Source organism: Pan troglodytes, chromosome 4 (assembly GCF_028858775.2).
Source record: "Pan troglodytes isolate AG18354 chromosome 4, NHGRI_mPanTro3-v2.0_pri, whole genome shotgun sequence".
Lineage (NCBI taxonomy): Eukaryota > Metazoa > Chordata > Mammalia > Primates > Hominidae > Pan > Pan troglodytes.
In genome coordinates this window covers 176,623,894-176,650,257 of record NC_072402.2, presented here as the reverse complement: position 1 = coordinate 176,650,257, position 26,364 = coordinate 176,623,894, and the positions used below count along the sequence as shown (strand labels likewise).

The 26,364-nt window shown below is 52.8% G+C and overlaps 1 protein-coding gene across 2 annotated transcripts in view; it reads left to right on the top strand.

Moving 5' to 3' along the window:
• Positions 1-26,364, top strand: part of ADAMTS2 (ADAM metallopeptidase with thrombospondin type 1 motif 2) — a 235,955-nt gene that overhangs the window by 161,494 nt on the left and 48,097 nt on the right. For both annotated transcript variants that reach the window (XM_024356867.3, XM_054684843.2), the window contains exons 5-6: positions 5,010-5,093; positions 24,465-24,621. In XM_024356867.3, coding sequence (XP_024212635.1) covers positions 5,010-5,093; positions 24,465-24,621 — 241 coding nt within the window. The remainder of the gene's footprint in view (positions 1-5,009; positions 5,094-24,464; positions 24,622-26,364) is intronic.

The following is a 26,364-nucleotide window of genomic DNA, read 5'->3' as shown; positions in this document are numbered from 1 at the left end:
CTGGAGCAGGATCCCAGGCCCAGCAGCCACCCAGAGGAGCCAGGAGGCCATCGCAAGCCCCACCACGGCCTTGCTCAGGCCTGCCTCCCAGAGAGTAGGCATGCCTGGGGCACTATGTGCTGTGCTGGTGTGGAAGGGAGGAAGGGACAGAGGTTTCCTGGGGAGAGGATCAGGGAGAGCGCACCACAGTTGAAGGCTACCAGGGAGGGCGGGCTGAGGGGGCCTTGGCTGCGGCCTGGCCTCCTTCTCCCTGGCTACCTGCTGGGAGCATTTGCAGCCATGCCCTCTCTAGCTCCTCAGCAGCCAGGGAGCCCCAGTTCATCTCCAAACCATCTGAGGCTTCCAGAGGCCAGGGTCAGGGCACCCAGCGCAGGAGGTGGGAGCTGGCTGCTAGCGGACAGCCCACAGTGGAGCTCCCCAGCCAGGGGCCCACGCCTAGCAGCCTGACACCCCAGGGCTCAGCTGCCTTGACCCCACCTCCAAGCAGAATGTGAGGCTGACGGTCTATCCCAGGGAGTTCCATGCCCAGCGGCGGGGCTTTTGGAGTGGTTGGTCACCTCCTGTCCCAAATCAGGGAGCAGGATTAGATCTGCTCAGTGTTCAGAAGGACACAAGATTCCTTCTTGAGATGAGAGCTGCCACCTTCGGCCCCAGGGGTAGGGCTAGGAGAGCGCGAAGATCTTGTGTCCTGAGGGGCAGGGCCTGGCCAGGAGCCAGGAGAGGGCCAGCCCCGCATCTCCTCCCTCCGCCCTATGGGAGCCGCCGGAATGCCCTTCCAGAGCCCCAGCCTCTCCCTGCTCAGGCGGGGCAGATGACCCCCATTCCAATCCACATCATCCCTCACATCCGTCCCTTCTCTGCACTCATCCCCAAAGCTGAACCCCACATTCCCACATCTTGACCCCTTCCGTCTACTTTCCGTAAGGCACCTGGAGTAAGCTTCTTAAATGCCCTGCCATCATCCTTCCTCCATGTCCTCCCACTGCTCTTAGAGAGGATTTGGAATCCTTCTCCTGACTTCGTGGTCTGGCCTCAGTGCTCCCCTCCCACCTCCTCTGCTGGGGCATGCCTTCCGCATCCCCTCTGTGCTTGGAAGGTGCATTGCTGCTTCCAACCCTGGGAGGTTTGCATGGGCTGCCTCCTCTGCCAGGAGCGCCATCCCCGCTTTGCTGAGCTACCCTGTTCTGTTTCTCAGGTCTCGTGACATGCCACATCCTTCCAGGCCCCAGTGGGCAGATTCCCACTAATATGTCCTCTGGTTCCCTGCCTTTCCCTCGAGGCCGGTGATCCTGGAGCTGGTCTCGTAGCATCTGAGTGTCCCTCTCCGCCTCCTGGCAGGAGGGCTGGCTCTGATCTACTCAGAGCCACAATTCATGGTGAGGCAGTGGTTCTGCTGGGTCTGCTCGGTGCCAGCCTCAGCCCAGTGGGGAAGGAGAGACCAGGTCAGGCTCGCCCAGGCCATTCTGGGTCCCAGGGTGTGGGGGGCTGCACAAGAGGCCAGGGTCGGTTTAGTTTGAGAAGGCCCATTGAGAGCCTGTGAGGGGCCCGTGGCTGTGCTGAGGGTCTGTGTGGATGGTGAGGTCAACATTTACACGCTTAGGCTCAAACGTGGGGAAAAATGCAACTTTCTTTCATTCTTTTTTTTTTTTTTTTTAGACAGAGTCTTGCTCTGTCTCCCAGGCTGGAGTGCAATGATGCAATCTTGGCTCACTGCAACCTCCGCCTCCTGGGTTCAAGTGATTCTCCTGCCTCAGCCTCCTGAGCAGCGGGGATTACAAGCGCTCACCACCATGCCTGGCTAATTTTGTATTTTTAGTAGAGAGAGGGTTTCACCGTGTTGGCCAGGCTGGTCTTGAACTTCTGACTTCAGGTGATCCACCGCCTTGGCCTCCCAAAGTGCTGGGATTGCAGGCGTGAGCCACTGCGCCTGGCCGGGGCTTTCTTTCGTTCCTATATCTGGTGCTGCCCTCATCTCGGGCACTCAGCCCCAGGATAGAAGGAAGGCTGCAGTCTGGCCTGTGGGAGGTGGCTCAGTCTCCTCCCCATAAAGCCTTTGTCTCATTCCGCTTGGGCTGGTATAACAAAATGCCATAGACCCAGGGGTTTAAATCACAGGAATTCATTTCCCACAGTTCTGAAGACTGGGAATTTCAAGATCATGTTGCCAGCTGGGTCATTCCCCAGTGAGGATTCTCTTCCTGGTTTGCAGACAGCCGCCTTCTTGCTGGGTCCTCCCATGGCAGAGAGAGAGGATGCAGGCTCTCTGGTGTCTGTTCCTATAGGACACTAACCCTATCATGAGGGTCCCACCCCCATGAACTCATCTACCCCTAATTACCTCCCCAAAGCCCTATTTGCAGGCAGAGGACTGGTGGGGGGCAGTACGGATGAGTCCTCTCTGCAGTAGCCTTGCAAGCAGGCCTGCCCTCCTCTCTTGTAGGCCAGTGCCCCCTGGGCTTGCCCTGAAGCCTGGTGGTGCCCCCTAGAGCCAGGTAAACCTGCAAGCCAGTCCCCAACTATCTTGCCCATGTGTCCCTGGGGTGCAGGGGACCCTGGCATCTGCTACACACAGCTGGGAGCTGGGCCACCCTCTCAGGCCTGAGCAGGCTGGGCCACCAGTTGGGCCCTGGAAGCCACTCCTACTGCTAGGAACCTGTCCCCTGTCAGGTCCCAGGCAGCAGCCAGGATCAAGCTCTTTCACATTTCCTTCCTTCTCAGATGTCAGGACTGTTCTGTATGACCTGTGAGGTTGAGGTTGGGGTTGGGGATGAGAAGAAGCCTGGCCCCTCATCCCTGGCCTTTCTCCTCTCTTCTATTCTGCTCCCTGCAGCTGCAGTGGGACCTTCCCTCGGTCAGATTCCGTGAGCCAAGCTGGCCAAGCTTTGTCGTGATAGAGAAAGCAATACTGTGGACAATTACAGAAACCCCTTCTCTCTTAAGAAAAACTGGCTTTTAAGGCTACTGTGCCAGCGTGGACTAAACAATCTAGTCTGACCCTCAAAGCTGGGCAAGGACTTCTGTGGTTTAGGGGTGCATACCCTACCCCCAGGACCTCACAGGGAGCTGCAGGGCACTATGGTTTACCAGCAATGAAAAACCGTTTCGTTGTTTGCACAAGCGTCATTCCATTGCACCTGCATGGCGGTTTCATCCCCACAACAGCTTTGTGATGGGGGGACTGCGATCCTCATTTTACAGAGGAAACGGAGGGCGATGACCAAATGGCAAGGCTTCCTGGGGACCTGGGTGCCCTCCTCGGAGCTCTACCTTGTCAGCCACAGGGGCGAGATGGGTCACTGGGGGTCTAGAGGATAACCCTCAGCGCCTACAGGGGTTGCTGACCCACCCTCCCCAGACGCCTACAGCCCGGAGCCACGGTGACCAGCCACGCTCCCGTGGGTCTGACGAGTTGTCCCTTGCCTATAGGAAAGAGAGGTGGGAGTTGTGGGGAGCCCATTTACAATCAGATGTAGATTTGCTGGGCAGCAGTTGCCGGGAGGAGCTGCGTTTGGGCTGGATGGTACCCTCAGCAGGGTCCACATGTCATGAACTCTGCCCCACGATCGGTGCCATCTTTGTTCCCAGCACCGATGCCAGCGGGCCTCGGGATCCTTGTCTTGCACGCCCTGTATGCCTGTCCACCCATCCATCATGATGTCATTCTCCTTGTGAACCCTCGTGTTTCCTGAGGTGCCTTCCCACTGTTTTGAGGTAGCAATCACTGTTGCTCAGATGCAGGCTCTACAGATTGGAGTGCAGGGAGTGTGTGCTGGCCTGACGTGGCAGCAGGCTCTGGGAAGTATGTCTTGGCCATGTCCGGAGCTGTCAGCAGCCCCTGGGCTCGGTCTGCACATGGCCAGTCCCTGTTTCTCCACTTCCTGATGGTGCCAATGGCTTCAGCCTTTCAGCGGGTATCCCTGAGTGCCTGCCAGGTGCTGCTTAGCCTGGCCCTGGGCGTGCAAGCAGGGAGATGCAGGTGGCTGCCCAGCCCACAGGGGCACACAGAGGGCTCCAGGAATAACACACCTTCTGCTTGATGAGGGGCGGCTTAGGCCTGCGGGGGGCCTTCCAGGGGGAAGTGACTGCTGAGCTGGCCTCGAGGAGGAGTAGGGTTTGGTCAACCAACAAAGGAGGTGACAGGAAGGGGGCTGCGCTAGGGAGGGCCCCGGGTGTGTGCGGTGGGAAGCTGGAGGGTGGGGGCTCAGTGCGAAGGAAGCCCCTGACAGCCTCGAGCCCGGGATAACCTGACCTATGTTTCTGGAGGGTCTTGCTGGCTGTGTTCTGTAGAAGGGGAGTTCACCCCCGTTTTTGTGCCACGGGTCCCTTTGACATCTGCTGAAGCCCATTGGCACCTGCTCAGAATAATGGTTTTAAATGCGAAGAATGAAACACGTGTAAGAATATGATTGTGATAAATACAGAGACGGCGACTGCAGGAGCTCCAGCCATCAAAACAGAACAGGGAGAGCACGTTGGGGATGCAGTAATATGAGCTTTTTATTAACACGTTAAAACATTATACCTGGTGGTGGGCCTAGAACCGCCCCTATTTCCAAGTAGCGATGCAGGTAGGTAACCCCCACACCCACCAGCTATAGCTTGGAGTGACTTCTGCCAGGGCCGGTCCCAGCCCTGCCTGTGCCGCGGGGGTCCATCACCCACGTTCACTGTTGAAGGGAAGGTTGTGTTTCAGCTGGAGGCTACAGCAAGCGTAGGGCTGCTTTCCCTGCCACATTCCATGTTCAGGCCCCAGGTGAGGAATCCCTGGGCTGGTGGGTGGGGTTGCTCAGGAAGGGGCTACAGTGATCCCAGCAGTTGGTGGTGGCAGCCTGGAGAGGCAGAGGGCAGGGGGCAATGAGGGAGGGGTCACAAGGTGGCTCCTAGTTGATGGTGGCGCCTGGGTGGAAAGCATGGGAAGAGGAAGGAGCAGGTGGGGGTCATCCCACTGGCAGAGCCAGAGCCAGTCCTAGGGCCTGTGGTTCCCGCTGATGCCTCCCTGTTTCTTTCAGGTCAATGAAATCTACCATGACGAGTCCTTGGGTGCCCACATCAACGTGGTCCTTGTGCGGATCATCCTCCTGAGCCATGGAAAGGTGAGTGCACTGTGGCCAGCCGGGCCTGCCTCCACCCCCTCGGAGTGAGGGGCCTGGGAGCGAGGCATGGGCCTCCTTGGAGAGTGTGTGCGTTTGCCAGAACCACCCTGCCTCTCCCTGGCTCCCCTGAGGTTCCTATAAGAAACAAGATCCCTGCTCCCTTTCACCCCTTGTTTTAAAATGTGGCCATTACTATTGTTCATGGAAAAGAGTCTGTTACTCCCAGATCCCAAGAGGAAGAGACATACCAGGCCATGGGGGCCACACAGGGAGGCACCAGGGGTGGTCAGGAGGCAGAGGGAGTTGGGTAAACAGCAGCCTGAGTCCGTGTTGTTTCTGCAGGAAGGACCGATGGGGACAGGGTGAGCTGGCTTAAGGTTGGCCAGTTTGAATAATTCCAGTGGGCTCTGGGGAGTGGAGCGGTCCTGAGTTAGTTTTCTGGGTAACGAGGGCAGGGGGATAGTGGCTCAGAGTGTGAAGTCTGATAAAGGAGGTGGCTGGGGACATGGGTGCTGGATTGGTTGGTTGGTATCTGAAAAATGTGCTCATAGATGAGTTGTTTCCTGTCTCTAAACATTGGTTACCACTCAGCGGGGCAGCCCTCCAGAGTCAGCAAGGCTCAGATGTCAAAGCATCAGAAACACGTGGTTAACACGACCCTCCCTTGGACTTCTGCCCCCGTATTAAATCTGTGGCCTCCTCTCCTCTGGCCTCGGCTGCTGTCCCAGCTGGGCCCTCTTGCCCGTCCCACTTCCTCTTGCAGCCAAACCTGGGACGCCCTTTCCTGGCGGTGTGCATGGGTGTGTAGCCACCAGGGACAGTGACCTGGGATGTAAACACAGGATGCTGTGCAGACAGAGATAGAGGAAGAGAGGAGGCCCACGGTACGGCCCGTGTAGACTGCAAAGTGCCTGTACCAGCTGTGTGGGAAGCACTTTGTACGGATGAGTGCCCTTAATCTACAGGGCAGATGGAGGGGCGCACGCTGTGACTCTGCCCATTTCACAGATAAGAACACCGAGGCTTAATGTGACTTAGTGTCATGCCCAGGTAAGCAGCCAGGGCCATCCAGCACCCGAGGAGTCAGGCTTCTCACCCAGACAGCAGAATTCGAGCCTGTGGTCTGACTGTGCATAGAAAATCAAATCATAATAGGATCAAACGCATCAGATAATTATATAAAAGTTGAACTCTGTTCAAAGAGAATCTCAGTCTCAAAAAATAAAATCAAACTGCATACAACTTATAAGGCACACGATGTAAAAATGATGACAAAGGACTCCGGTGGCAGAAGGGATCCCAGGAATACTAAGTAGATTTGGGGCCACTTCCCTACACCCACCAAGCACCTCATTCTACAGTGACCGAAGGCACCCACAGGGCGGATGCCAGTTGCAGGCCTTCGTGTACCCCAAGAGAACACAAAACATCCCAAAGCAAATCCTTGGAACAAAGGGGAAATTGGCAAAAACCTAACTATGAGAGTCTCTAATACACTTTTAAAAGCCTTTCACAGATTAGATGCTAATAAGGCATAGAATTTTTGAATGACACAATGAGTAAAGCTAAATTAGTAGTTATGTCACTGTTTCCCTTGCCCTACAGAAAAAAAGAAAGATGAACCTTCTTTTCGAGGAATCATAGAACACTTAAAAATTACAGAAGTGTTTTGGGTCATAAAGAAAATATTGTGAATTTTATACAGCTAAAACGATTTTGTCCATGTTCGCTGATGAAATGCCTAAAACTAGGGGTGGGGTCAGCAGAATTTATAAACCTAAAAAAATCCAATTCATTTGAAAACATTAAAAAAAAAAACCTACTAGGGGCCAGGCACGGTCGCTCACACCTGTAATCCTAGCACTTTGGGAGGCCAAGGTGGGTAGATCACTTGAGGTCAGGAGTTTGAGACCAGCCTAGCTAACGTGGTAAAACCCTGTCTCTACCAAAAAAATACAAAAATTAGCCAGGTGTGGTGGCATGTGCCTGTAGTCCCAACTTCTTGGGAGGCTGAGGTGGGCGAATTGCTTGAACCCGGGAGGCAGAGGTTGCAGTGAGCTGAGATCACACCGCTGCACTCCAGCCTGGGTAACAGAGCAAGGAAAGAGAATATTAGGACTGCAGTACAGACTATTTGGAACACTAATAAAAACAAGAGCACTACTGTCAAATCTTTTGGAATGTGGTTAAAGCTGTATTCAGAGGCAAATTCACAGATGTTTTCCAAAAGCTTCTTCCTTGGGTGATATGTTCGACACACATTAGCCCTGCCTTCAACTCAGTACATTTGAATGAATTTCAACAGCAACAAAACCAAAAACTTAAGGAAAGCAAAAATAAGGAAATAGTTCAGAAAAAGCAGAAATCAATAAATTAGAAAATGGAAGAAACACGTAGAATCAATGAAGAAGAGAGCTTTGGAAAAAGCAACCCTCTGACCTATTTAATCTAGAAAAAAAGAGAGAAGGCACAAACTAAAAGATCAGAAAGAGTATATGTAATGTGACTACAACAAGATGCTTCTCCTGGCAGAAAGGAAAGCATGCAGGGCCATCTGCCCACTAGGAAGCTGTTGGGAGGTTCTCTGCAGCCGGCCACTTTGGAGGTCCAGGGATGATCAGTGGAGGAGGGATGTGCAGGGCATCCTCTGCCAGTGAATGCTGGCTAGGAGGGCAGAGAGAGGCTCGCTGAGCCCTCTATCCCAGGTTTGTGGCAGTGGGCTTTGGACCACACAGATGCAGAGCCTGGGGGTGGGCCCCAGCCCAGCAATCCAGTTCCAGCTCTCCATTCACAGGCGGGAGCGGGGCAGGGCGGGGGTCTTTGGACTATCCCATGTGGCTGTCTGCCTGCCTCCCGTGGAGTTCCCTGTTCCGGCCTTCCCCAAGCCAGGTCTTTCCAGCCTGTCCCTTCCTGGCCAGGATCCTCTGGTGTTTTAGGAATTCTCAAGCCTTTGGCATGAGAGATGGACAGAGTTATATCCTCTTTTGGAAGTTTCCAAAAATGGGAAACTCCTGGTCCTGGGGCTAGAAAGGGGAGAAAAGATTATCCCATTGATTGGTCTGGGTGCCAGGTGGCAGCTTGCATGTCCCCCCCAGGTTGCTCCTATATTGTTTAAAAAGAAGAATTTTGTAATTGACTAGGGTTAATTGCTTACCAGTGCTGGCAAAGCTTTGGATCTTATTTGGCCTGAAAAGTGTCTGCTCTTTCCCAGTCTTGAGTACTTGATGGAATAAAGCCTCCTTTATTAACTACTCCTTAGCAGGCTCTATGCTAAATTGTCCCGACCCTAAGCCTTTTCTTTTTCTTTTTTTCCTTAACTGCCTCAGGTAGGTAGAAGGAGTATGTGATCACAGTCAGAACATTTGCAGAAGAGAGTCAAACCCTGAAGGTGAGAATTTGAGGATCTCTATGCCAGGGACATGGAGATCCTGGGGAAATTGAGGATTTCCTGGGATGTGAATATTTCAAAGCTGACTCCAAAAAATGGAGAATATGCCATAAGTCCCATAACCATGGAGAGAACTCAAGTTCCTCACCTTTTCCAAAGTTTTGCCAGTGCATACATCCTCATTTGCAAGCATTTATCAGGCAAGACTAATACAATACCCTGTAAACTCATGTATTCTGAAATCTACCCAATGTGTCTTTCGTAGTCAATGGGACCCTTATACCCAAAGATGCCAAAGGTAGCCCGTCAGGACAAAGTACAGACCTGTCTCACTTCTAAAAATAGAAGTAAAAATCCCAAGGCATTAAGAGTTTAATTGAATAATGTATAAAGAGAAACTTCTACCGTGATCATCTAGGGCTTATCCTAGGAATGTGGAGATTGTTTAATATCAGGAAATCTATTCATACAGTTCATCACATCAGTTTCCAAATGACAAAACTCATCCTCTAACAAATACTGTTTGAAGGGCTTCTGTGTGGGAAGTGCTGTGCTGGGAATATTCACTGGCATAGTCCCTGTCCTCAGGGGACCGCTTCCAGAAGGCAGATCTAGACAAGGAAACAATTGTACCAGGGCTCAGGGCTGGATGGAGGAGACGCGGGGCAGGCAGTCTTTCCTTACAAGGTCAGGAAAAGCAACGGGAGGAAGTGACCTTTCCACCCACACCTGAAGATGGTCCAGTGAAGTCACCAGCATAGAGATGCTCTGAGTTCATAGGCTGGGAGGGGAGGGAGGACAGCTGAACCCAGAGGGATGAGCACAGGGACAGGAACAGCAGACCCAATGCCAAAGACGTCGGAAGGAGCCGATCGCAAGGAGCAGAGCAGACCTGCGTCTCCCGCCAAGGGGTTTGGCTTGCCCATGAGGGCAGCTTTAAGCAGAGTGACACGATCCCATGTGCATTTCTAAGAAGATCACTGGCTCCTGTGTGCAGAAGGGGCAGGTGGGAGCAGTGGCTTAGGAGACAGTCACTGCCACCAAATGGGGGATGCTGGCAGCTGGACTGGGACCAGGCCTGGGTCCAGGGATACAGACAGGAGGACAGAGGAGGCCACTTTGAGAGGATGTGGCACTAGGGGGGTGAAGGCGGAGAGACACTCAGCTGGGTAGATGATGGTGTCAACCCCTGAGATTGGGGAGCACAGGAGGGAAGCTGAAGAGGTCAGCTGAGATGTGCAGTTAGAGGTACCTGGTGCCATCCCAGCGAAGGAGGCCAAGAAGATGTGGATGTGGGTCTGGAGCCCTGCGGGGTCTGGAGCTGGGGGTAGCAGAAGCAACTGCAGGCATGAGGAGCTTGCTGCCTAGGGGGAGCCTGGGAGAGAGGCCTCAGGGCTCCAGTGTTGAAGCCTCTGGCAGGGCAAGGGCGTGATGGCCCCGTAGCCCCTCACAGGGCACTCCTCCTTTTCCAGATCCCCAGAAAACTAGTAACAGAGGGCAACAGGACAACCAAGATTGTATTTAAAGGCGGAAAAAGAAGCACATTTCCCTAAAAGTGTTCTGCACAGCGAATTCTTAGGATATGAGTAGATGTTACAGAGGACTATAGAGGGGTCCCAAGGTCAAAGAAGTCTGGAAAATGCTGGTCAAACAAAGGAAAATGGGCATTCCTGGGGGTGAAATTTCCCGGAGACTTTCCTGTGGAGTTGTGCATGGTGCACCTCCGAGAGTCCGAGCAGTACAGGTGGTCTCTGAAAACTTTCTCCACGGAAGCTTCTTGCTCAGCAGATCCACAGCCTGCTGAACCTGCTCTGGGGAGCACTGCCCTGGAGATAGTCTTGGAAACAAACAAAAAAGACCCATAAACTAGTTACTGTGGTTCTGAAAATCCTAGATACTTGTATGTGACATGAAACTAGTATTGGAAAAGAGCAGAGACAAATTCTCATTGTTTGCTGTTAATCATGTGTCAGGAAAACCTAAAATAATCCATGGTACAACTTGTAGAGTTAGGAGAGGAGTCTGGTGATGTGGCCAAATATCAGACCATTGTTTAAAAAATCAGTAGCTTCTGTGTGAACCAAAAACAACAGCCTTGGTAGTGGGGAAAACAGGGAGAGAAAATTTCCATTATGGTAGTAACCAAAAATGTAGAATACCTGGAATAGTCCTGACAAGACAATGGACCCATTGGAAGGAAATTGTACCTGATTAATGATAGGAAGAAAGTGATCACAAATGAAGACACAAATGCTGTCCTCATGGGAAGCTGGGTATAATCGAGAGGTTGGCCTTTCCCAGATTCATAGTTGGAAATGTTATGAAGTGATTCTAAGCACCATCTAGGAACATGAATGGTCAAGAATGGCCGAGACAGCTGCGGAACCCAAGCAAGGAAGAGACTTCCTCCAAAGGAACATGAACGCTCAAGGATGGCCGAGACAGCTGCGGAACCCAAGCAAGGAAGAGACTTCCTCCAAACGTCTTGTAAAGTGAAGATAATTAAAATAGTGCCATATGCGCATAAACTTTCATAGACAGTTCAGTTGAATAAAATAGTTGAAAATACCCCTCTTACAAATAACCTACCGTGATAAACACAGAATGCTTATTGTGTTATAAATAAATATATAACATAAATTTAATAAATAGGAAATTAAATTATCATATGACAAATATAAGCCAATACCACATTCAACTATTTAAATCACACAAATCAAGAAGAAAATATTGGTTGTCAAGAGCTTTCTAAGCATAAATCCAATTGAAGGAATTGTAAAGGGGAATATGGATATATTTGGATAAGTATAATACAAAACTTCTGTCAACAAACACAATGAAAAGGCAAATGACAAGCAGGAAAAACATTTGCAATGTGACAAATATATCTTAATATATAAAACCTCCTCTAAATCATAAGGAAACAAAATTGGCAATGGAAGGAAACAAAGAAAAAAATCCAAGTGGCTAAGAGAAAGCCCATATCGAAAAATATCTAACTCTACTGTTAAAGAAATAAATAATACACCATTTATAAAGCATCAACCCTGTTAAGATGAAGAGGGATTTATGGCTGGGTGAATGAAGCAGGCACACTTTGAGTATGAGTACAGATATTCCAAGGAAATGTAGCAATATTTATCACTGCCCTTAAAAATGTTCTTTTTTTCTTTTTTTCTTTTTTTTTTTTTGAGATGGAGTCTTGCTCTGTTGCCCAGGCTGGAGTGCAGTGGCGCGACCTCAGCTCACTGCAACCTCTGCCACCTGGGTTCAAGTGATTCTCCTGCCTCAGCCTCCCAAGTAGCTGGGATTACAGGCGCCTGCCACAACACCCAGCTAATTTTTTGTATTTTTAGTAGAGATGGGGTTTCACCAGGTTGGCCAGGCTGGTCTTGAACTCCTGACCTCAGGTGATCCGCCTCGGCCTCCCAAAGTGCTGGGGTTATGGGGCGCGAGCCACCGCATTTGGCCTTTAAAATGTTCTTGATGTTTGCCCCCAGACATTCATTTCTGTGACCCCAGACATTCATTTCTGTGACCCCAGACATTCATTTCTACAACTCTGTTCCAAAGCAGTGATCCCAGCTGTGGGCCCAGTTTTAGGAACAAGACAAGGGTCATGGCATTATATCTCATGTGAACAACAGCAAACAACCTATATTGTCCAATAATAGTGGTCTAGTTAAGTAATGATAAACCTATGTGGTAGAGTATTAGGCTGCCACAAAATTGCATTCTCGAAACATGTTTAATGGCATTGGGAAATGGTTACAGTCTAAAGTTGTTTGTTGTTTGAAAAGCAGGATCTCAGTTTTCCGTATGATCTCAATTTGGTGTACAAATATATTTACCAAAAAGACTGGAAGGAACACATCAAATGTGAACAGGATTTCTCTGTGGGCAGTAGGCTAATTAATTTTCATTTTCTTCTTTGTACTTTACTGAATTTTTTAAATTCAATATGATGAGCATGGTTTTTATTATTATTATTATTATTAAGAGATGGGGTCTAGCTCTGTTGCCCAGACTAGAGTGGAGTGGTGTGATCATAACTCACCGCAGCCTCCGTCTCTTGGGCTCAAGGGATCCTCTCATCTCGGCCTCCCTAGAAGGCAAGGAATACAGCAGGGTGGCAGGCAATAGGGGACCATGGATGGAGCAGCCAGGATGGGGACTTCCCAGCCAAGATCTGGGGGCAAAAGGCCTAGCTCCTGTGTCCAAGGGAACAGACCCCTTTTCCTCACAGAGAAGCATAGCCAGGGATTCTCGATGGGGCTCTGGGGACAAAGTTTGGCACATGGTGAGGATGAATTCTGATGAGCTGCTCTCCAAGGAACCACAGGCTTCCCGTCAAGGAATGAGGCCCCCATCTCTAGAAGAATTTTAGCATGGCAAAACAAAGGCGATGGCAGTCAGGAGGGGGCTGAGCTGTCCCCCCCACGGTGGGGACAGACTCTGGGGGATGTGAGACCATGACCCAGACTTGGGCAGAAAGTGGCCCAGATACTCGGTTCCTGTTATTCATCCCAAATTGTGACAGAAATAGACCAGCTCCCCACCTGCCGCTCCCCCATTGCCTGTCCCCCAGGCCTCACCAGGCTCCAGTGGGGATAAAATTGGTAGCACTTGTTTGAGTGACATGTTTGTCTTCTAGCTTATGAGAAGCCTCTGAGTTATCTCAAGTTTTTCCTAAAACAACATTTTTCTCCATTTCTTAAAAAAAAGCAGAAGAAAAGAGATGATCTTATTTTATACAATATACCACCAGCCAGGGAACAGAGCATCGGCAACACTTGAGGTTGCATAGCAACTGGCTTTTCAATTGATTTTTTGAGAAGGTACCAAAGCTACTCAACTGTTCTCATTTTAAATATTTCCTAGGATGATGAAAATCAAAGCAAATGGAAATCAGAGACTTGGGGACCATCAGAGAAGGACATAAAGTGTCTTGTTATAAAAAACCAGGTCAAGACAAAGTGTGGAATGCTTGCTGGAATTTTTCAGCATTGGAGGTGAAAGGTCTGAGAAATTCTGCATGTGAGTCTCTTAGTGGAAAGCACGAGAAGAGAGGTGCTGGGGGCAGGGGCTTGGTGTGCCCACCCACCCACCTATAGGGTAGAGGATTTAGAGTGGCCCAGCCATGGTGCAGGAAGGCCAGGAAGTGAAGGTCTGGGGAGGATATATCAAGGGCCCTGGGGATCTGGGACAGGGGGTGAGGTGGGAAGCACACCCCATGCCTCACCCCAGGGACAGCCCCCTGTCCTCCTGAGCATCTGGGTCCCAACCCCCAACCTGATAGGGGTGCAAGGTATGATGGCCCACCCACGTCATCCTCCATCCACCTCCTGACCCAGACCTCCCTGGGTCCAGAGAACTAGGAGGCACTAAGGCTGGACACTGCCCTTGGGAGGTGCTTTAGTCTGTTTGGGCTGCAATAACAGAAATACCTTAGACTGAGTAATTTATAACCAATGGAATTGTGTTACTCACTGTTCTGGGGGCTGGGAAGTCCAAGAGCAGGACACCAGCAGAATTGATGTGTCGTAAGGACCCATTCCTCCTAGAGGGCACCTTCTAGCTGTGCCCTCGCATGATGGAGGGGTGAACAGGCTCCCTCAGGCTTCTTTTGTAAGGGCGCTAATCTCATTTATGGAGACTCCACCCTCATGACCTAATGACCTCTCAAAGGCCACACTTCCTAATACCAAAACATTGGTTCTCAGCTTTCAACCTTTCAAATGTGGGGAACACAACATTCAGATTCTAGCAGGAGGCCCCGCTTCTGCCTCCCCACAGGCCTGCACTGGCTCATGCCTGGGAAGGCTCAAGTTGAGAATCCTGTTCTGGCAGCTTGGCTCTCTCTGGGAATAGCTTCCCAGGCTTTGGGGAAGATGGCTGGAAACAAAATGCTGGAACGATATGGGAGTTCTGGCAGAGAAATGAGGTGCATGCCTCCTGCCCCAGCTCTTGTGGTTCCCTGTCGTGATGAGATTTGATCTGTAAGCCCTGCCTGGAACAAGAGACCTCCAGTCTTGGGGGAGCCCACTTTGCACTTGGCTGGGGGGCACGGTAGAACATGTGCTCACGGAGCAGGGATGGTGGGACCTTGTCCCTGCCATTCATTCTGGCTTTGTCCATACTCGTGGGACCTTTGGTGAGCAATTTAACATCATGGGGCCTTAGTTTCCCCCATAAGAGGTCTGTGAAACCCCAGCACACAACAGGAATGACGACAATCATAAAGGCGTTCGTGCAAGTGACTGTTTGTAGAGCTTCTTCTGGGACAGGCACCGTCTGAAGCCCTTTATGTGACTTTATGCCCTCACCCCCACAGCAACCCTATGGAGTAGGCGCTGTGATCATCCCCATTTGACAGTGAGGACCCTGGCTCCAGGGGGCGAGCAGCCTGCCCGGGGCCACACGCTGGTGGAGCCACTCTGCTCTGGGAGGAGGGGCTGGACTCTGTGATCCCGGCTGGTCAGGAGCACCAGCTTCAGGCTCCTTGTCCTGGTCCCCTGTGGGTCAGTTGCTCCCAACCAAGAGTGACTTTGCCACCCCTCCCCCCACCCGGGGGACATTTGGCAGTGTCTGGAGAGACTTTTGGTTGTCACGACTAGGGGGAGGGTTCCACTGGGTTCTGGCAAGGAGTGCCCAGGGGTGTGCTCAACATCCTGCCATAAACAGGGTGCCCGCCTCACCCAACAGGAATTATCTGGCCCCAAATATCTGGAGTGCTGAGGTCGAGAAATGTGGTCTGCTCACCAGAACCCAACCTCCCTGCTGTCCTATCCTGCACCTGTTTAGGAGGCTGGTCTGAGGCAGAAGGGCCCCTCTGGGATGGGGACGGTTGAGAAGCTTTGCTGAAGCTGCATCCCCTTGGGGCATGAGCCAGCCCCAGCGGGTAGGCCAGTCCCCAGAGAGTGGTGTTATACTCCATCAGTATCAACAGCACGGCAGAGACAAGGACAAGGGACATTTGTGGGCGCTGACTGCACCCTGCCTGGACTGTCATGGGCGGAAGCCCCCCAGCTCCAAGCTCGGAGCTGCAGTTGTGCCCATTTTGCAGGTGGGGACAAGTAAGGTAACTTGCCCAAGAACAGAGCAGATGAGATATTTAGGCCGGGCCTAGAGCTGCCCAGGTGACCTCACCTGCCACCTGCAGTGGACTTGGTGAGCCTCGGTCGGGTAGCGGCCTGCGGGGCTGGCTGAGCGCGCCTTGCCCAGCAGGCAGAGCCTCCTGGCGGGGCGGGCGCGGTTCCAACGGAGACTGCTGCTGATCCCCATCCCGGTTTCCTCCCACGTCTCCTTGACTGAAGGAGGGAAGAGCATAAATAATTCAGCTCATTCCAGAGCAAACAATGGAAATGTCGGAGAGCAACGATTGGAACAGAACTTTTTGCTCAGGTCATAATTGATTTATTTAGGGTGAGGCCCAGAGGCTGTCTTGGAGCCGCTGGGGCTCCGGGAGCCCGGGTGCGGCCGCGGAGTCTGGGCGCAGGGTGCGTCCCCGGCCCGGGCCGCTGTTCTCGCGGCAGCAGCGCCACCTGGTGGCCGCTCGGGCCCGGCCCTTCCCCTGCCTTGCGCCCCGCGCGGGGGGCAGCACCCCGACCTCTTTCTGGCTGTGGGACTTAGGCGAGTCCTTGCAGTTGTCTGAGACGCAGTTTGTCATCCGGAAGGTAGGAAAATGAAGTTGAAGTGAGGTGTCGTGTGCCAAGCCTGAGCCTAGCGGGGCGCTCCTTGCGGACAGTAGCTTCCTGCTGGGGTCAGCATCTGCCGGGGCAGCCCTTTTGGCTCACTTCCCCAGGCCTCCCGAGAACGCCCCCGCAGCCGGCCCCTCCCTCCCTGCCCAGCCTGGCCCCTGAGGGTGCTCGTGTTCATGCCTTCATTCCGGTGTTCCCTCCTGATCACTGAGCGCCCAGCACCCGGGGTCCTCTGGCCGCATTCGCTGCCTCATCCTGGCGTGGAAAGCAGAAGCCGGGATTGCTCCGTGAAGGGAGGAGTGGGGCTACTGAGGGCAGGCATGGGCCAGGGCTGGGGCACAGACTCGGGCCCAGCATCCACCCGGCCCTCAAGGAGCTTAGGCTTTAGTGACTCAGAGGCCAGCGACAGCAACAGGCACATCCCCAGTAGGTGCCCCATCTGGCAGGTGACCGATCGCACGCAGGAGAAGGGACCCGGCAGGCAGCTCAGAGCCAGGGTCCCGCGGCCAGGATGGGGCTGGGGCTTGGAGCTGGACACAGCCTACTCGCCCACCCAAGGCCCGCAGGCCCCCTAAGCTCCTGGCTGTTCCCTGAGGCCCGTGGGGTTACTCAGACCCCTGCAGGCTGGGCCTGAGGTTCAGGGGCCCGCAGTGTTTCCTCACCCTTGCCCTGGCCAAGCCTCCCGACAGCCCTGGGGAGCATTCAGCAAAGTGACCTTCTGACCCAAGGTGAGGGCCATCAAGCTCTTGCCTCCCTAAGGCCCTCAGATCTGCCCTCTCCACCTCATGGTGGGATCACTGGGCCTTTCAGGCATGTCCTCAGACCCTTTCCAGCCTGGGCCAGGGGAGCCAAACAGGCTGAACCCAGAGGAAACACCATCCTTGGGACCAGGCTGCCGGTGCTGCTGTGGGAGGGCCCCAGGGGCCTGGACGAGTGTCTGCCTCCTGCATCTGGGCAGCTCTGTGAACCAGCGTAGCAAGGAGGGTCTCCATGTGGACATAGGTGGGCACTCATGATGGCCAAGGAGGACGCTGCACTCTGGAAGAGCCAGCCTGGTCCAGGGCCCCAGAGCACTCGGGCAGTGGAGCCCAGTTGGGAGCCCATGTCTGCAGCGGTCGATGTCACCTCCAAACAGGGGTGGCAGAGCCCTCCATGAGGGGTGACGACTGTCCTGGGGCCCCTGTGGAGGATCCGATCAGCCTCTTGGAAGCTCATCTGTTCCCGTGCTCTGAGCTAGGGTCCGCCCACTCAGGACTCCTCCTGCATCCTGGGCTGGGTGGACCCCTGGACTTCATTCACAGCCCTACTGCAGGCTTCTCCCGCCTGGCTCTTCTGGGTCCCCTAGGCTGCAGCTGGGAGTTCTGGGAGCTGCTGCCGCTGTGAAGAGTCTGCCCTCAGAGGCCCTGCCTCACTCAGGAGGTGGACCCTGCAGCTACCATGCAGCCCCAGGGCCTCGAAATGTCCATCCCCGGTCATACAGCACCATCTACCGCCCCCTGCTCTGGAGGCTGGGTGCCTGCGGCTGCCCCTGGGAGGGACTGGCTGCCCTGTAAAGTCCCTGGCTGGTCCTGCAGCCACCCCTTTGCAGAGCCCAGGGTGCTACTCCCCAGGAACACCATGGCCTAAGGGTCTCACTCCTGGTCCCCCCCGCAGCACAGCTAGGAACAGGTGGAGTCACACAGACAGACTTTCCTAGAGGAGCCGTGCAGAGCCGAGCAGGCAGCTGGAAGTCAGGTGCATTCAGGGCTGGGAGGGACGCAGATGACCAGGGCGAGCTGGTGAAAGAATCCTCAGTGGAAACAAGCAGTGCAGCCTCCCTCACTTCTGAAGGAGATCCATATATGAGAAATGTGTCTTCTTCTCCTCGCTCAGGGGAAGCACAGTTCCCAGGCTTGATACATAGCAAGGGCGCAGGATGGTGGGGGCTGGGGTGCCCCAGGCAGCAGGGACCCATCTGGCCTCCTGCATGCAGGCCAGGTGGCAGAGGAGCAAAGGAGGTCGCATCCCAGCAGGTGGTCCCGCTGGAGCCCAAGTGACCCACAGGGGAGTTCACTGCATGTCAGGACAGTATCCTTGGCTGGAGGTCTCAGCGGAGAGACCTGAGCTTGGCTCTTCCCTTGGGTTCCGACTGCCTCCAGTAGCGAGGGCCTTGCCCTGTCCACGGCCAGCCCAGACTTCCCTCCTGGGCCGCAGACCTGTCCAGCTGCCCCGATGTCTCTGCCTGGACATCAGTTTCTTTCTGTGAGGAGTCCTTAGAGGCATGCAGAACCCAAGGCTGCCTGTAGCTCTCATGGAGTGGGAGGAGTGGGTGGAGGAAAGAGGGGGCTCTGGGGTGCATGAGCAGGAGTTTGCGGATGGTTGTTTCGGGTGCTGCCACCAGGCAAACCCACTTCAGCCAGTTTTCAGTCCTTTCGAACCTGTGCTCCATGGGCCTAACGTGGATCCCAGCTAAGGCTTGGGACTGATCACCCACAGGGGCTGCACCCCCAGAAGTGGGAGAGCTCCCAAAGCAAAACAGCCCAGCTCTTCCCAATGAGCAAGCTGGCCAGGAAAGACATTGCCGTGACTGTGTTTCCTGCACTGCGGACCCCACGCTCTTCCTCTGGAGCTTGCTGTCCCCTTCCTGCGCCTCCTCTTCTGCCTTGCTACCAATCCCCAAAGCCAGAGACTGGTGCCGTCTCTGCCTCATTGTTCCCGCCCTGCAGCCCTGATGCCTCTCAGCTCCTGCCACCAGGTCCTGACCCTCCTGACGTGGCACCAGCCACACCTGCATGCATCTCAGTGCCACACTGTGCCCTTCTATCCCCACTCCTTCCTCACTGACCCAAAGGGCTGTTTTAAGAAGGCACACAGACCTTGCACTGGCCTCTGGGCACAAGGTCAATGTCTGGGCCTCATGGGTACCCCATAGCCCTTGAATGCTCCAGACCCAGCAAGGACAAGATCTCTGCCCCTGGGCTCCTCTGTGCCCATCAGAGATAGGCCGGGACCTTGGAGATGTTGGAACGTTGGCAGAGAGAGAGAGGAAGCACAAGCAGCTCCGTGGCTTGTCAGTTAAGCTCCCAGTGGCAGGTTGAGTCCTGGGGTGCCCGGACACTGAGGTAACCCTCTCCTCTACTTCTTGGGGTACCCCCTGCTGGGACCCAGGCTCCCAGGGTCTAGCACACTCTCATGTCTCCTGAAGTCCTGCCTCCCAGGGCTCCCCTGGCCCCAGTGCAGCTTCCCCTCCCTGTGCCCATGCACCCCAGCCCTCCCCTCTGCCCCCTCCTCAGGGAGTCTCCTCAGAACCCCAAAGCCAGAAGGGGGTCATAGACCCCTTTAGCTCTGGACCCTGCAGCACAACCTCCTTGGGGTTGGAGAACGAAAGTGGCAGGCTGCCTTCTTGGACTGGGCCAAGAACAAAGCGAGGCAAGAACAAAAACACAAATCAATATTTCAATAAATTGTCTTGCCACAGCAGCAAGATCACTTTGGCTGCTAAGACGGGCTGGGAACCCAGGCTGAACCACAGAAGCCAGCATCTGGGAGGAGAGAGGTGATCGGCCAGAGTGGATCCAGTCTGCAGGACGTGGAGAAGGGGCTGCCCACTGCAGGGCTCTTATTCCAGGGTTCTGGAATAAAGTGGTGACGGGGAGGATGCGTTGTTTTGTCTGCATAACTGATTTTAATTTGAGCCAGTGTTTACTATTAGGTAGGTGTCTGTAGAATCCAGATTTCACGATTGACCTGAGAAATCTGATCCAGCAGCTCTGGGCCTCTGTTCCTGCCAGCACTGGGCAGATGTTGCTCCCTTCAGCTGTGCCTGGGCACCTGGGTTTGCCACAGTCCTCGACACTCCTTATCACCCCCACCCCCACTCTATTCTAATAGGGAAATATTCCTCTGTACCCTTTCTCCTTCAAAACTGGGAAAACGCAAGATGGACTTACTTTTCGTGCAACCAGCCTGCCTCATTGACTTGTCACCTGCCTTGCTCCTGTAGGCGCTTGGGTTTCTAGCACCCTCCCGGTACTCCCCACAAGCCCACACACTAGGATAGCGCACCTCCCTGCACACCCCCAGCCTGCCTCAGCCTGGCTCCTCCCGCAGCTCTGTCCTACACACTAGCCTCATTCCTGCCTCTGGTCCTGATATTGGGGCATGTCTTTCTGGCTGGACTCTTGACTCCTCCTCAAAGACTTGGCCAGGGCCCTTCTCCCACTGAAAAGCATATAAACTGCCCCCAGAACATATCAGCTGCCCCCAGACCAGACGCCATCTTTCATGGGCCAGCGAGTGTCCTGACTGGGGTCCCTGTGGTCCCCCAAAGGAGGAAGCACATGGCTCAGATTCTCTTCGCTGCAAGTGACAAGAGCACAACTCAGAATTGGCTTTCACAAGGAGAGGAACTTCAGGCATAAATGACACGCATCAGCGGCAGGCAGCCTTCACGATGGCCCCCAGTGGCCCAGTCTTTTAATGTCCATGCCCTGCGGTAGGCGGGACTGAGATTCTATCAAAAGCAGACTGTGGCTTCTGTAGGGGAGGTGTCTTCTCTTGTTGTCTCTTGGGTCCCTCAAGCAGGGGCGACCGTGTGGGGTAAAGCTGACATGGGTGACGGCCCCAGGAGGGGCCCATACGGTATGGTGTGCAACAGCTCAGCTGGGGCCCGCCGTGACCACCTGAATGAGCCTGGGAGCTGACCCGCCTCCGGTACAGCCTTCAGATGAGACTGCAGCCCCAGTCTTAACTCGACAGTGGTCTCATCCTCCTTTAATCCTTGGTGGGGGGTCTCCTGTAGTGCAGGGGGGCTCCAGCCGCTGCAGGCCCCCCACCTCACACCTTGCCCACTCCTTGGCCCGCTTTGGTTGTATGTTCACCCTGATCCTTCGTGGTGGCCAGGAAGGCGTGGTGCTGGGATTGGCCAGGCCTGCCTGCCCCTGAAACCTGGGGTCTGACTCAGATTAAAGGAGGGGAAGTTTCACGAAAGGGAAACAAGGGCAGGCAGAAGTCACCGCAACCCACCAGGGCATCGGAAGGGACCGTCCCACTACATGGGGCTTAGGACCCTGAGGGCAGGTGAGTTCATCATGGACAGGACTCCCTTGACACTGATGCTGGGAGACGTGCCCTGGAGGAAGCAAGGCCCCTTTCCCTGGAGCCCAGCAAGGCTACCGAGCTGTGCTGGGTGTCCTGGATGGAGACACTCACACTGCAGCAGGGGCCCTGCCACCACCCTAGCAAAAGCGCTCATTAGTGACCTTTGTGCTGACCTTCTGATTTGGATTTGGACTGGCAATTTTTAAAAAATGTATGTTAAAAAGTCATTCTTGTTTGGTTTATTTTGCTCTTACTGTTATTTTTAATTGGCATATAATAATTGTACATATTTCTGGGGTAGGGTGTGATATTTAGACACATGTATGCAATGTGTAATGATTACATCAGGGTAATTAGCATATCTGTCACCTCAAACATTATCATTTCTTTGTGTTGGGAACATTCAAAGTCCACTCTTCTAGCTATTTGAAAATGCACAATACATTCTTACGGATTCCAGGCACTCTCCGGTGCTATAGGGCACTAACACTTATTCCCCCATCTCGCTGCACTTTTGGATATGTTAACCAGCCTTGGCAGTCCCCAGCCCGCTGCCCCCCAGTCTCCAGGAACTACTCTCCATTTCTGTGACATCAACTGTTTTAGCTTCCACGTATGAGTGAGAGCGTGCAGGATTTGTCTTTCTGAGCCTGGCTTATTTCATTTAGCATAAGGTCCCCCAGGCTCATCCATATCTGGGCTGCCAATCTTAAGTTCAGCGAGTACAACCAACCACAAGGCCCACGCTCTAGCACCGAATCACATCCACCCCGAGTGTCCCTTCCTTCTCGTGCCATCCCAAGCTCACCCCCTAGCTGGAGACGGTGAGAAAGGACATTCTTTCACCTGATTCCTCCTTCAGAACTGTGACCTCTCAAGGCTACCTAGAGGCGGATACTACCTGGCAGGGACTCGGGATGAGCTGCAGGGGTCAGGCTTGGATGTGATGTAGATACCCACTCCCTTCCTCCTGTATCAGTTAGAGTAGGTGAGGTTATGCTACAGAAACAAACACACTTTGCATCCCAGTGGCTTAAAACGACCAAGATTTCCTGCTCACACTGTATGTTCAATGTGGGTTGGCAGAGGATTTGGGTCTCATCGTCACTCACGTCCTAGGTGACAGAGCAGCCACTGTCTTTATGTTGCCAGATCTCGTGCCAGAAAGGAGAGCTCTCTGAAGGGTCTCAATGGGCAATTAGATGCTCCAACCGAAAAGAGACATGCCCCACTTTTGCTCACAGCTCATTGGCCAGAGCTAGTCACATGCTCTTCCTGGTCATGATGGGAACAGGAAGTGCACTTCCCCTTGCCCTCCTCCAGCTTCCTCTGGCCTGTCCACTTCTATGCCAATGTCCCACAAATCCTAGTCACAGGACATCACACTCTTATTTATGACTTATTTCATCAGGACTCATGGAAACCTTGTTAGAATGAGTTATCTCATCTCCCAGAAGCAGGAAATAAAGTCTTTACAATTAACTCTGTGCTTGGGACTTGGGAATTGGTCTGCCATCTTGTCAGTCATTGACTGGGACCCCTGGGAACGACTTGTCTTACCTAGCCTTGAATTGTGCTCCCTTCTTCTGGAACTAACTGGCTTGCTAACAATACCCTTTGTTGTTTGTTTTGTTTTGTTTTGAGACGGAGTCTCACTCTGTCACCTAGGCTGGAGTGCAGTGGTGCGATCTCAGCTCACTGCAACCTCCACCTCCCGGGTTCAAGTGATTCTCCTTCCTCAGCCTCCCAGGTTGCTGGGATTACGCCAACAAGCCAGACTAAGTTTTGCATTTTTAGTAGAGACAGGGTTTCACCATGTTGGCCAGGCTGGTCTCAAACTCCTGACCTCAAGTGATCCACCTGCCTCAGCCTCCCAAAGTGCTGGGATTACAGGTGTGAGCCACCGTGCACGGCCAACTTTTTGTTATTTATAGACACAGAGAAATACGTGGCTCTACTTTGTGGATACATTTATGCAAGAGAAAAAACACCTGCATACGTAGCTTCCAAGGAATGCACATCTCTATTTTATGGCCAGATAAATCCTTAAAGGGGAAAAGAACACGCTCAGGACTCACAGGGGCTCTTGGTTCTCTTGGAGGGAACTACTTCGGTGTTTGGAGTCTGTGGTGAGAACAGAAACCAAAATGCCTGCTGTGAGGATTGTGGAGGAAAAAAGGAAGGGTGCCGCTCACAGAAGCCTTGCTTTTGAAATGATATTTTGTATGTCTTATTTAAGGAGGAAGTTTAGGGCAGTGAGTTGAATCTAGATTTTGGTTTCAGGCTTCTTGGGATCCGATCTCAATTCTTCTACTTCCTAGTTTCATGACCTGGGCAAGCTGCTTAACTTCTCTGAGTCTCAGTTTCCTGTCCACGACAGCCTTCTTAGTCCTGAAGTCTAAATGGGAGTGCCTGCTGATGTCATGGTGCGGAGAGAGTGTGCAAGACGAGCGGTCCGGAGGCCACCCTAGCTGTCAGGTGTGCGTCATGATACAAAATGGAATGGGATGGTTCCCGGGGGCTTCCCATGCATAGTTCCTGTGGGAATCATCTGTGTATGCCCCTGTTCTTGATATGGCTGTTTTTCTATTAGGTTGGTGCAAAAGTCTTTGCCATTACTTTTTATGGCAATACTGCGATTACTTTTGCACCCACCAAATATGTCAGTTGCTGTTTCTTTTCCTCCATTGTGTTGGTTTCTGCAAGTATCTTCACACGGGGGGAACGTATAAGGTGATCTGCTTCCTCTGGCCTTGTACACCACACTGGGATTTCCGCCTCCCCTGCCACGGACCCTCCCAGAACTGTGAGCTCTTTGGGGTGAGGTCTACATGGCATTTGCCTTCTGTGGAGGCCTTGCACGGAACAGGTGCCTCATAGAACAAACACAGGGACTTCTGGAAATGGGGTAGACGGTGGGACTATGCGAGGCCTTAGATGACGTAGAGCTTGGCTTCCGCATCTCGCCTGAAAACTGCGGTGACTTTGTGTGGAAACTCACGCCAGTGAGTGTGACTGGGGAAACTTTTCTTCCCTGTCAAAGACTGGAGCCCTGTGGGAGCAGGTCCTGAGAGTGACCGGGCAGGGCCTTTGCTGGAACAGATTCCCAGTGGATGGGGTCTGTCAACACTACAGCCTGCTCGGCCCCCCACTGGGCCACCAGGCACCAACCTCTCTCTTCCATTTCTCTCCATCCCCCTGCAGTCCATGAGCCTCATCGAGATCGGGAACCCCTCTCAGAGCCTGGAGAATGTCTGCCGTTGGGCCTACCTCCAGCAGAAGCCAGACACGGGCCACGATGAATACCACGATCACGCCATCTTCCTCACACGGCAGGACTTTGGGCCTTCCGGCATGCAAGGTGAGCCTCACCCATGCAGGGCCACAGAGACGTGAAGCTGGAAATGAGCCCCTGGCCATGCAAGGGGCCCCGGGAGCCTTGGCCCAGCCCAGGGAAGAGTGTCAGGGCAGGGAAGGCCGTGGCCACCTTAGCTGGGTGAGGGTGTGGGGCAGTGCACGGATGGACAAATACATCATTAGAAGAGAATCCAGTGTCCTGAATTGGACCTATGTGTATAGGGACACTAATGTGTCACAAAAGTGACATTTCAGAGAAGAGGAGGAAAACAGCCTAACAAATGGTGTGGGGCCAATTTGGAAAGAAAGGAGGCCTGTCACCTCCACTCACTCTATAGACAGAGAGCATCTCACATGGATTTTAGGTCTAAATAAGAAACGCAAAATAATGAAAGAAGATAACATAGGTGGATGGCTCCATGTTCTTGGAGTAAGAGACGTTTTCTTTAAAAAGAGACAAAAGGTTGGACGCGGTGGTTCACACCTGTAATCCCAGCACTTTGGGAGTCGGAGGCAGGTAGATCACGAGGTCAGGAGATCGAGACCATCTTGGCTAACATGGTGAAACCCCGTCTCTAATAAAAATATTTAAAAATTAGCAGGGCATGGTGGTGGGCGCCTGTAGTCCCAGCTACTTGGGAGGCTGATGCAGGAGAATGGTGTGAACCTGGGAGGCGGAGGTTGCAGTGAGTCGAGATCACACCACTGTGCTCCAGCCTGGGCAACAGAGCGAGACTCCGTCTCAAAAAAAAAAAGAGACAAAAAAAAAAAAAAAACCACCACGAACTCAATGGAAAAAACTGATAAATAGTAGCACATTTCAAAAGTTTGTGCATTAAAGGCACTGCTAATCCACTGGGGGAAATATTTATAAAAAAGGATTTATATCTGAAGTATATGAAGAACGCCTACAAATCAGAGTAAGGATAATAAAGACAATCCAATCGGAAAATGGGCAGGAGACTCTTAGCAGGCTCTTAACAAAATATGAATGAGCAATAAACATATGAAAAGGCACTCAACCTCACTAGACATTGGAAAAATGCAATTAAAACAATGAGGCTGGGCATGGTGGTGGATGCCTGTAGTCCCAGCCACTCGGGAACCTGAGGTGGGAGGATTGTTTGAGCCCAGGAGGTGAGCTATGATCACACCACTGCACTCCAGCCTGAGTGACAGAGCGAGGCCTTGTCTTACAAAAAAAAAAAAAGGAAAATTAAAAAACACAATGAAATATCAAGACACACCTAATAGCATAGCTAGGTTAAAAAGACTGAAACTACCACGTCTGGGTGAGGAGTGGATAGCTCCCCTCAAACACAGAGCAGCCAGGTGTTGCCCTGACCATGTGATGAGAGTGCTGTTGGCTGTTTTGTCTTGGGGAGGGCACTAATGGGGAGCAGAGCTATCCCCTAGGAGGGGAAACCGACACAGCTTTTATATTAAGTGACCCGATCCCTCATTTAAAAATGTGAAATTGGCTGGTTATGGTGGCTCACTCCTGTAATCCCAGCACTTTGGGAGGCCAAGGCGGGCGGATCACTTGAGGTCAGGAGTTCGTGACCAGCCTGGCCAACATCTCTACTAAAAACACAAAAATTAGCCAGTGTAGTGGCAGGTGCCTGTAATCCCAGCTACTCAGGAGGCTGAGGCAGGAGAATCACTAGAACCCCGGAGGCAGAGGTCTCAGTGAGCTGAGATTGTGCCACTGCACTCCAGCCTGGGCAACAGAGCAAGACTCTGTCTC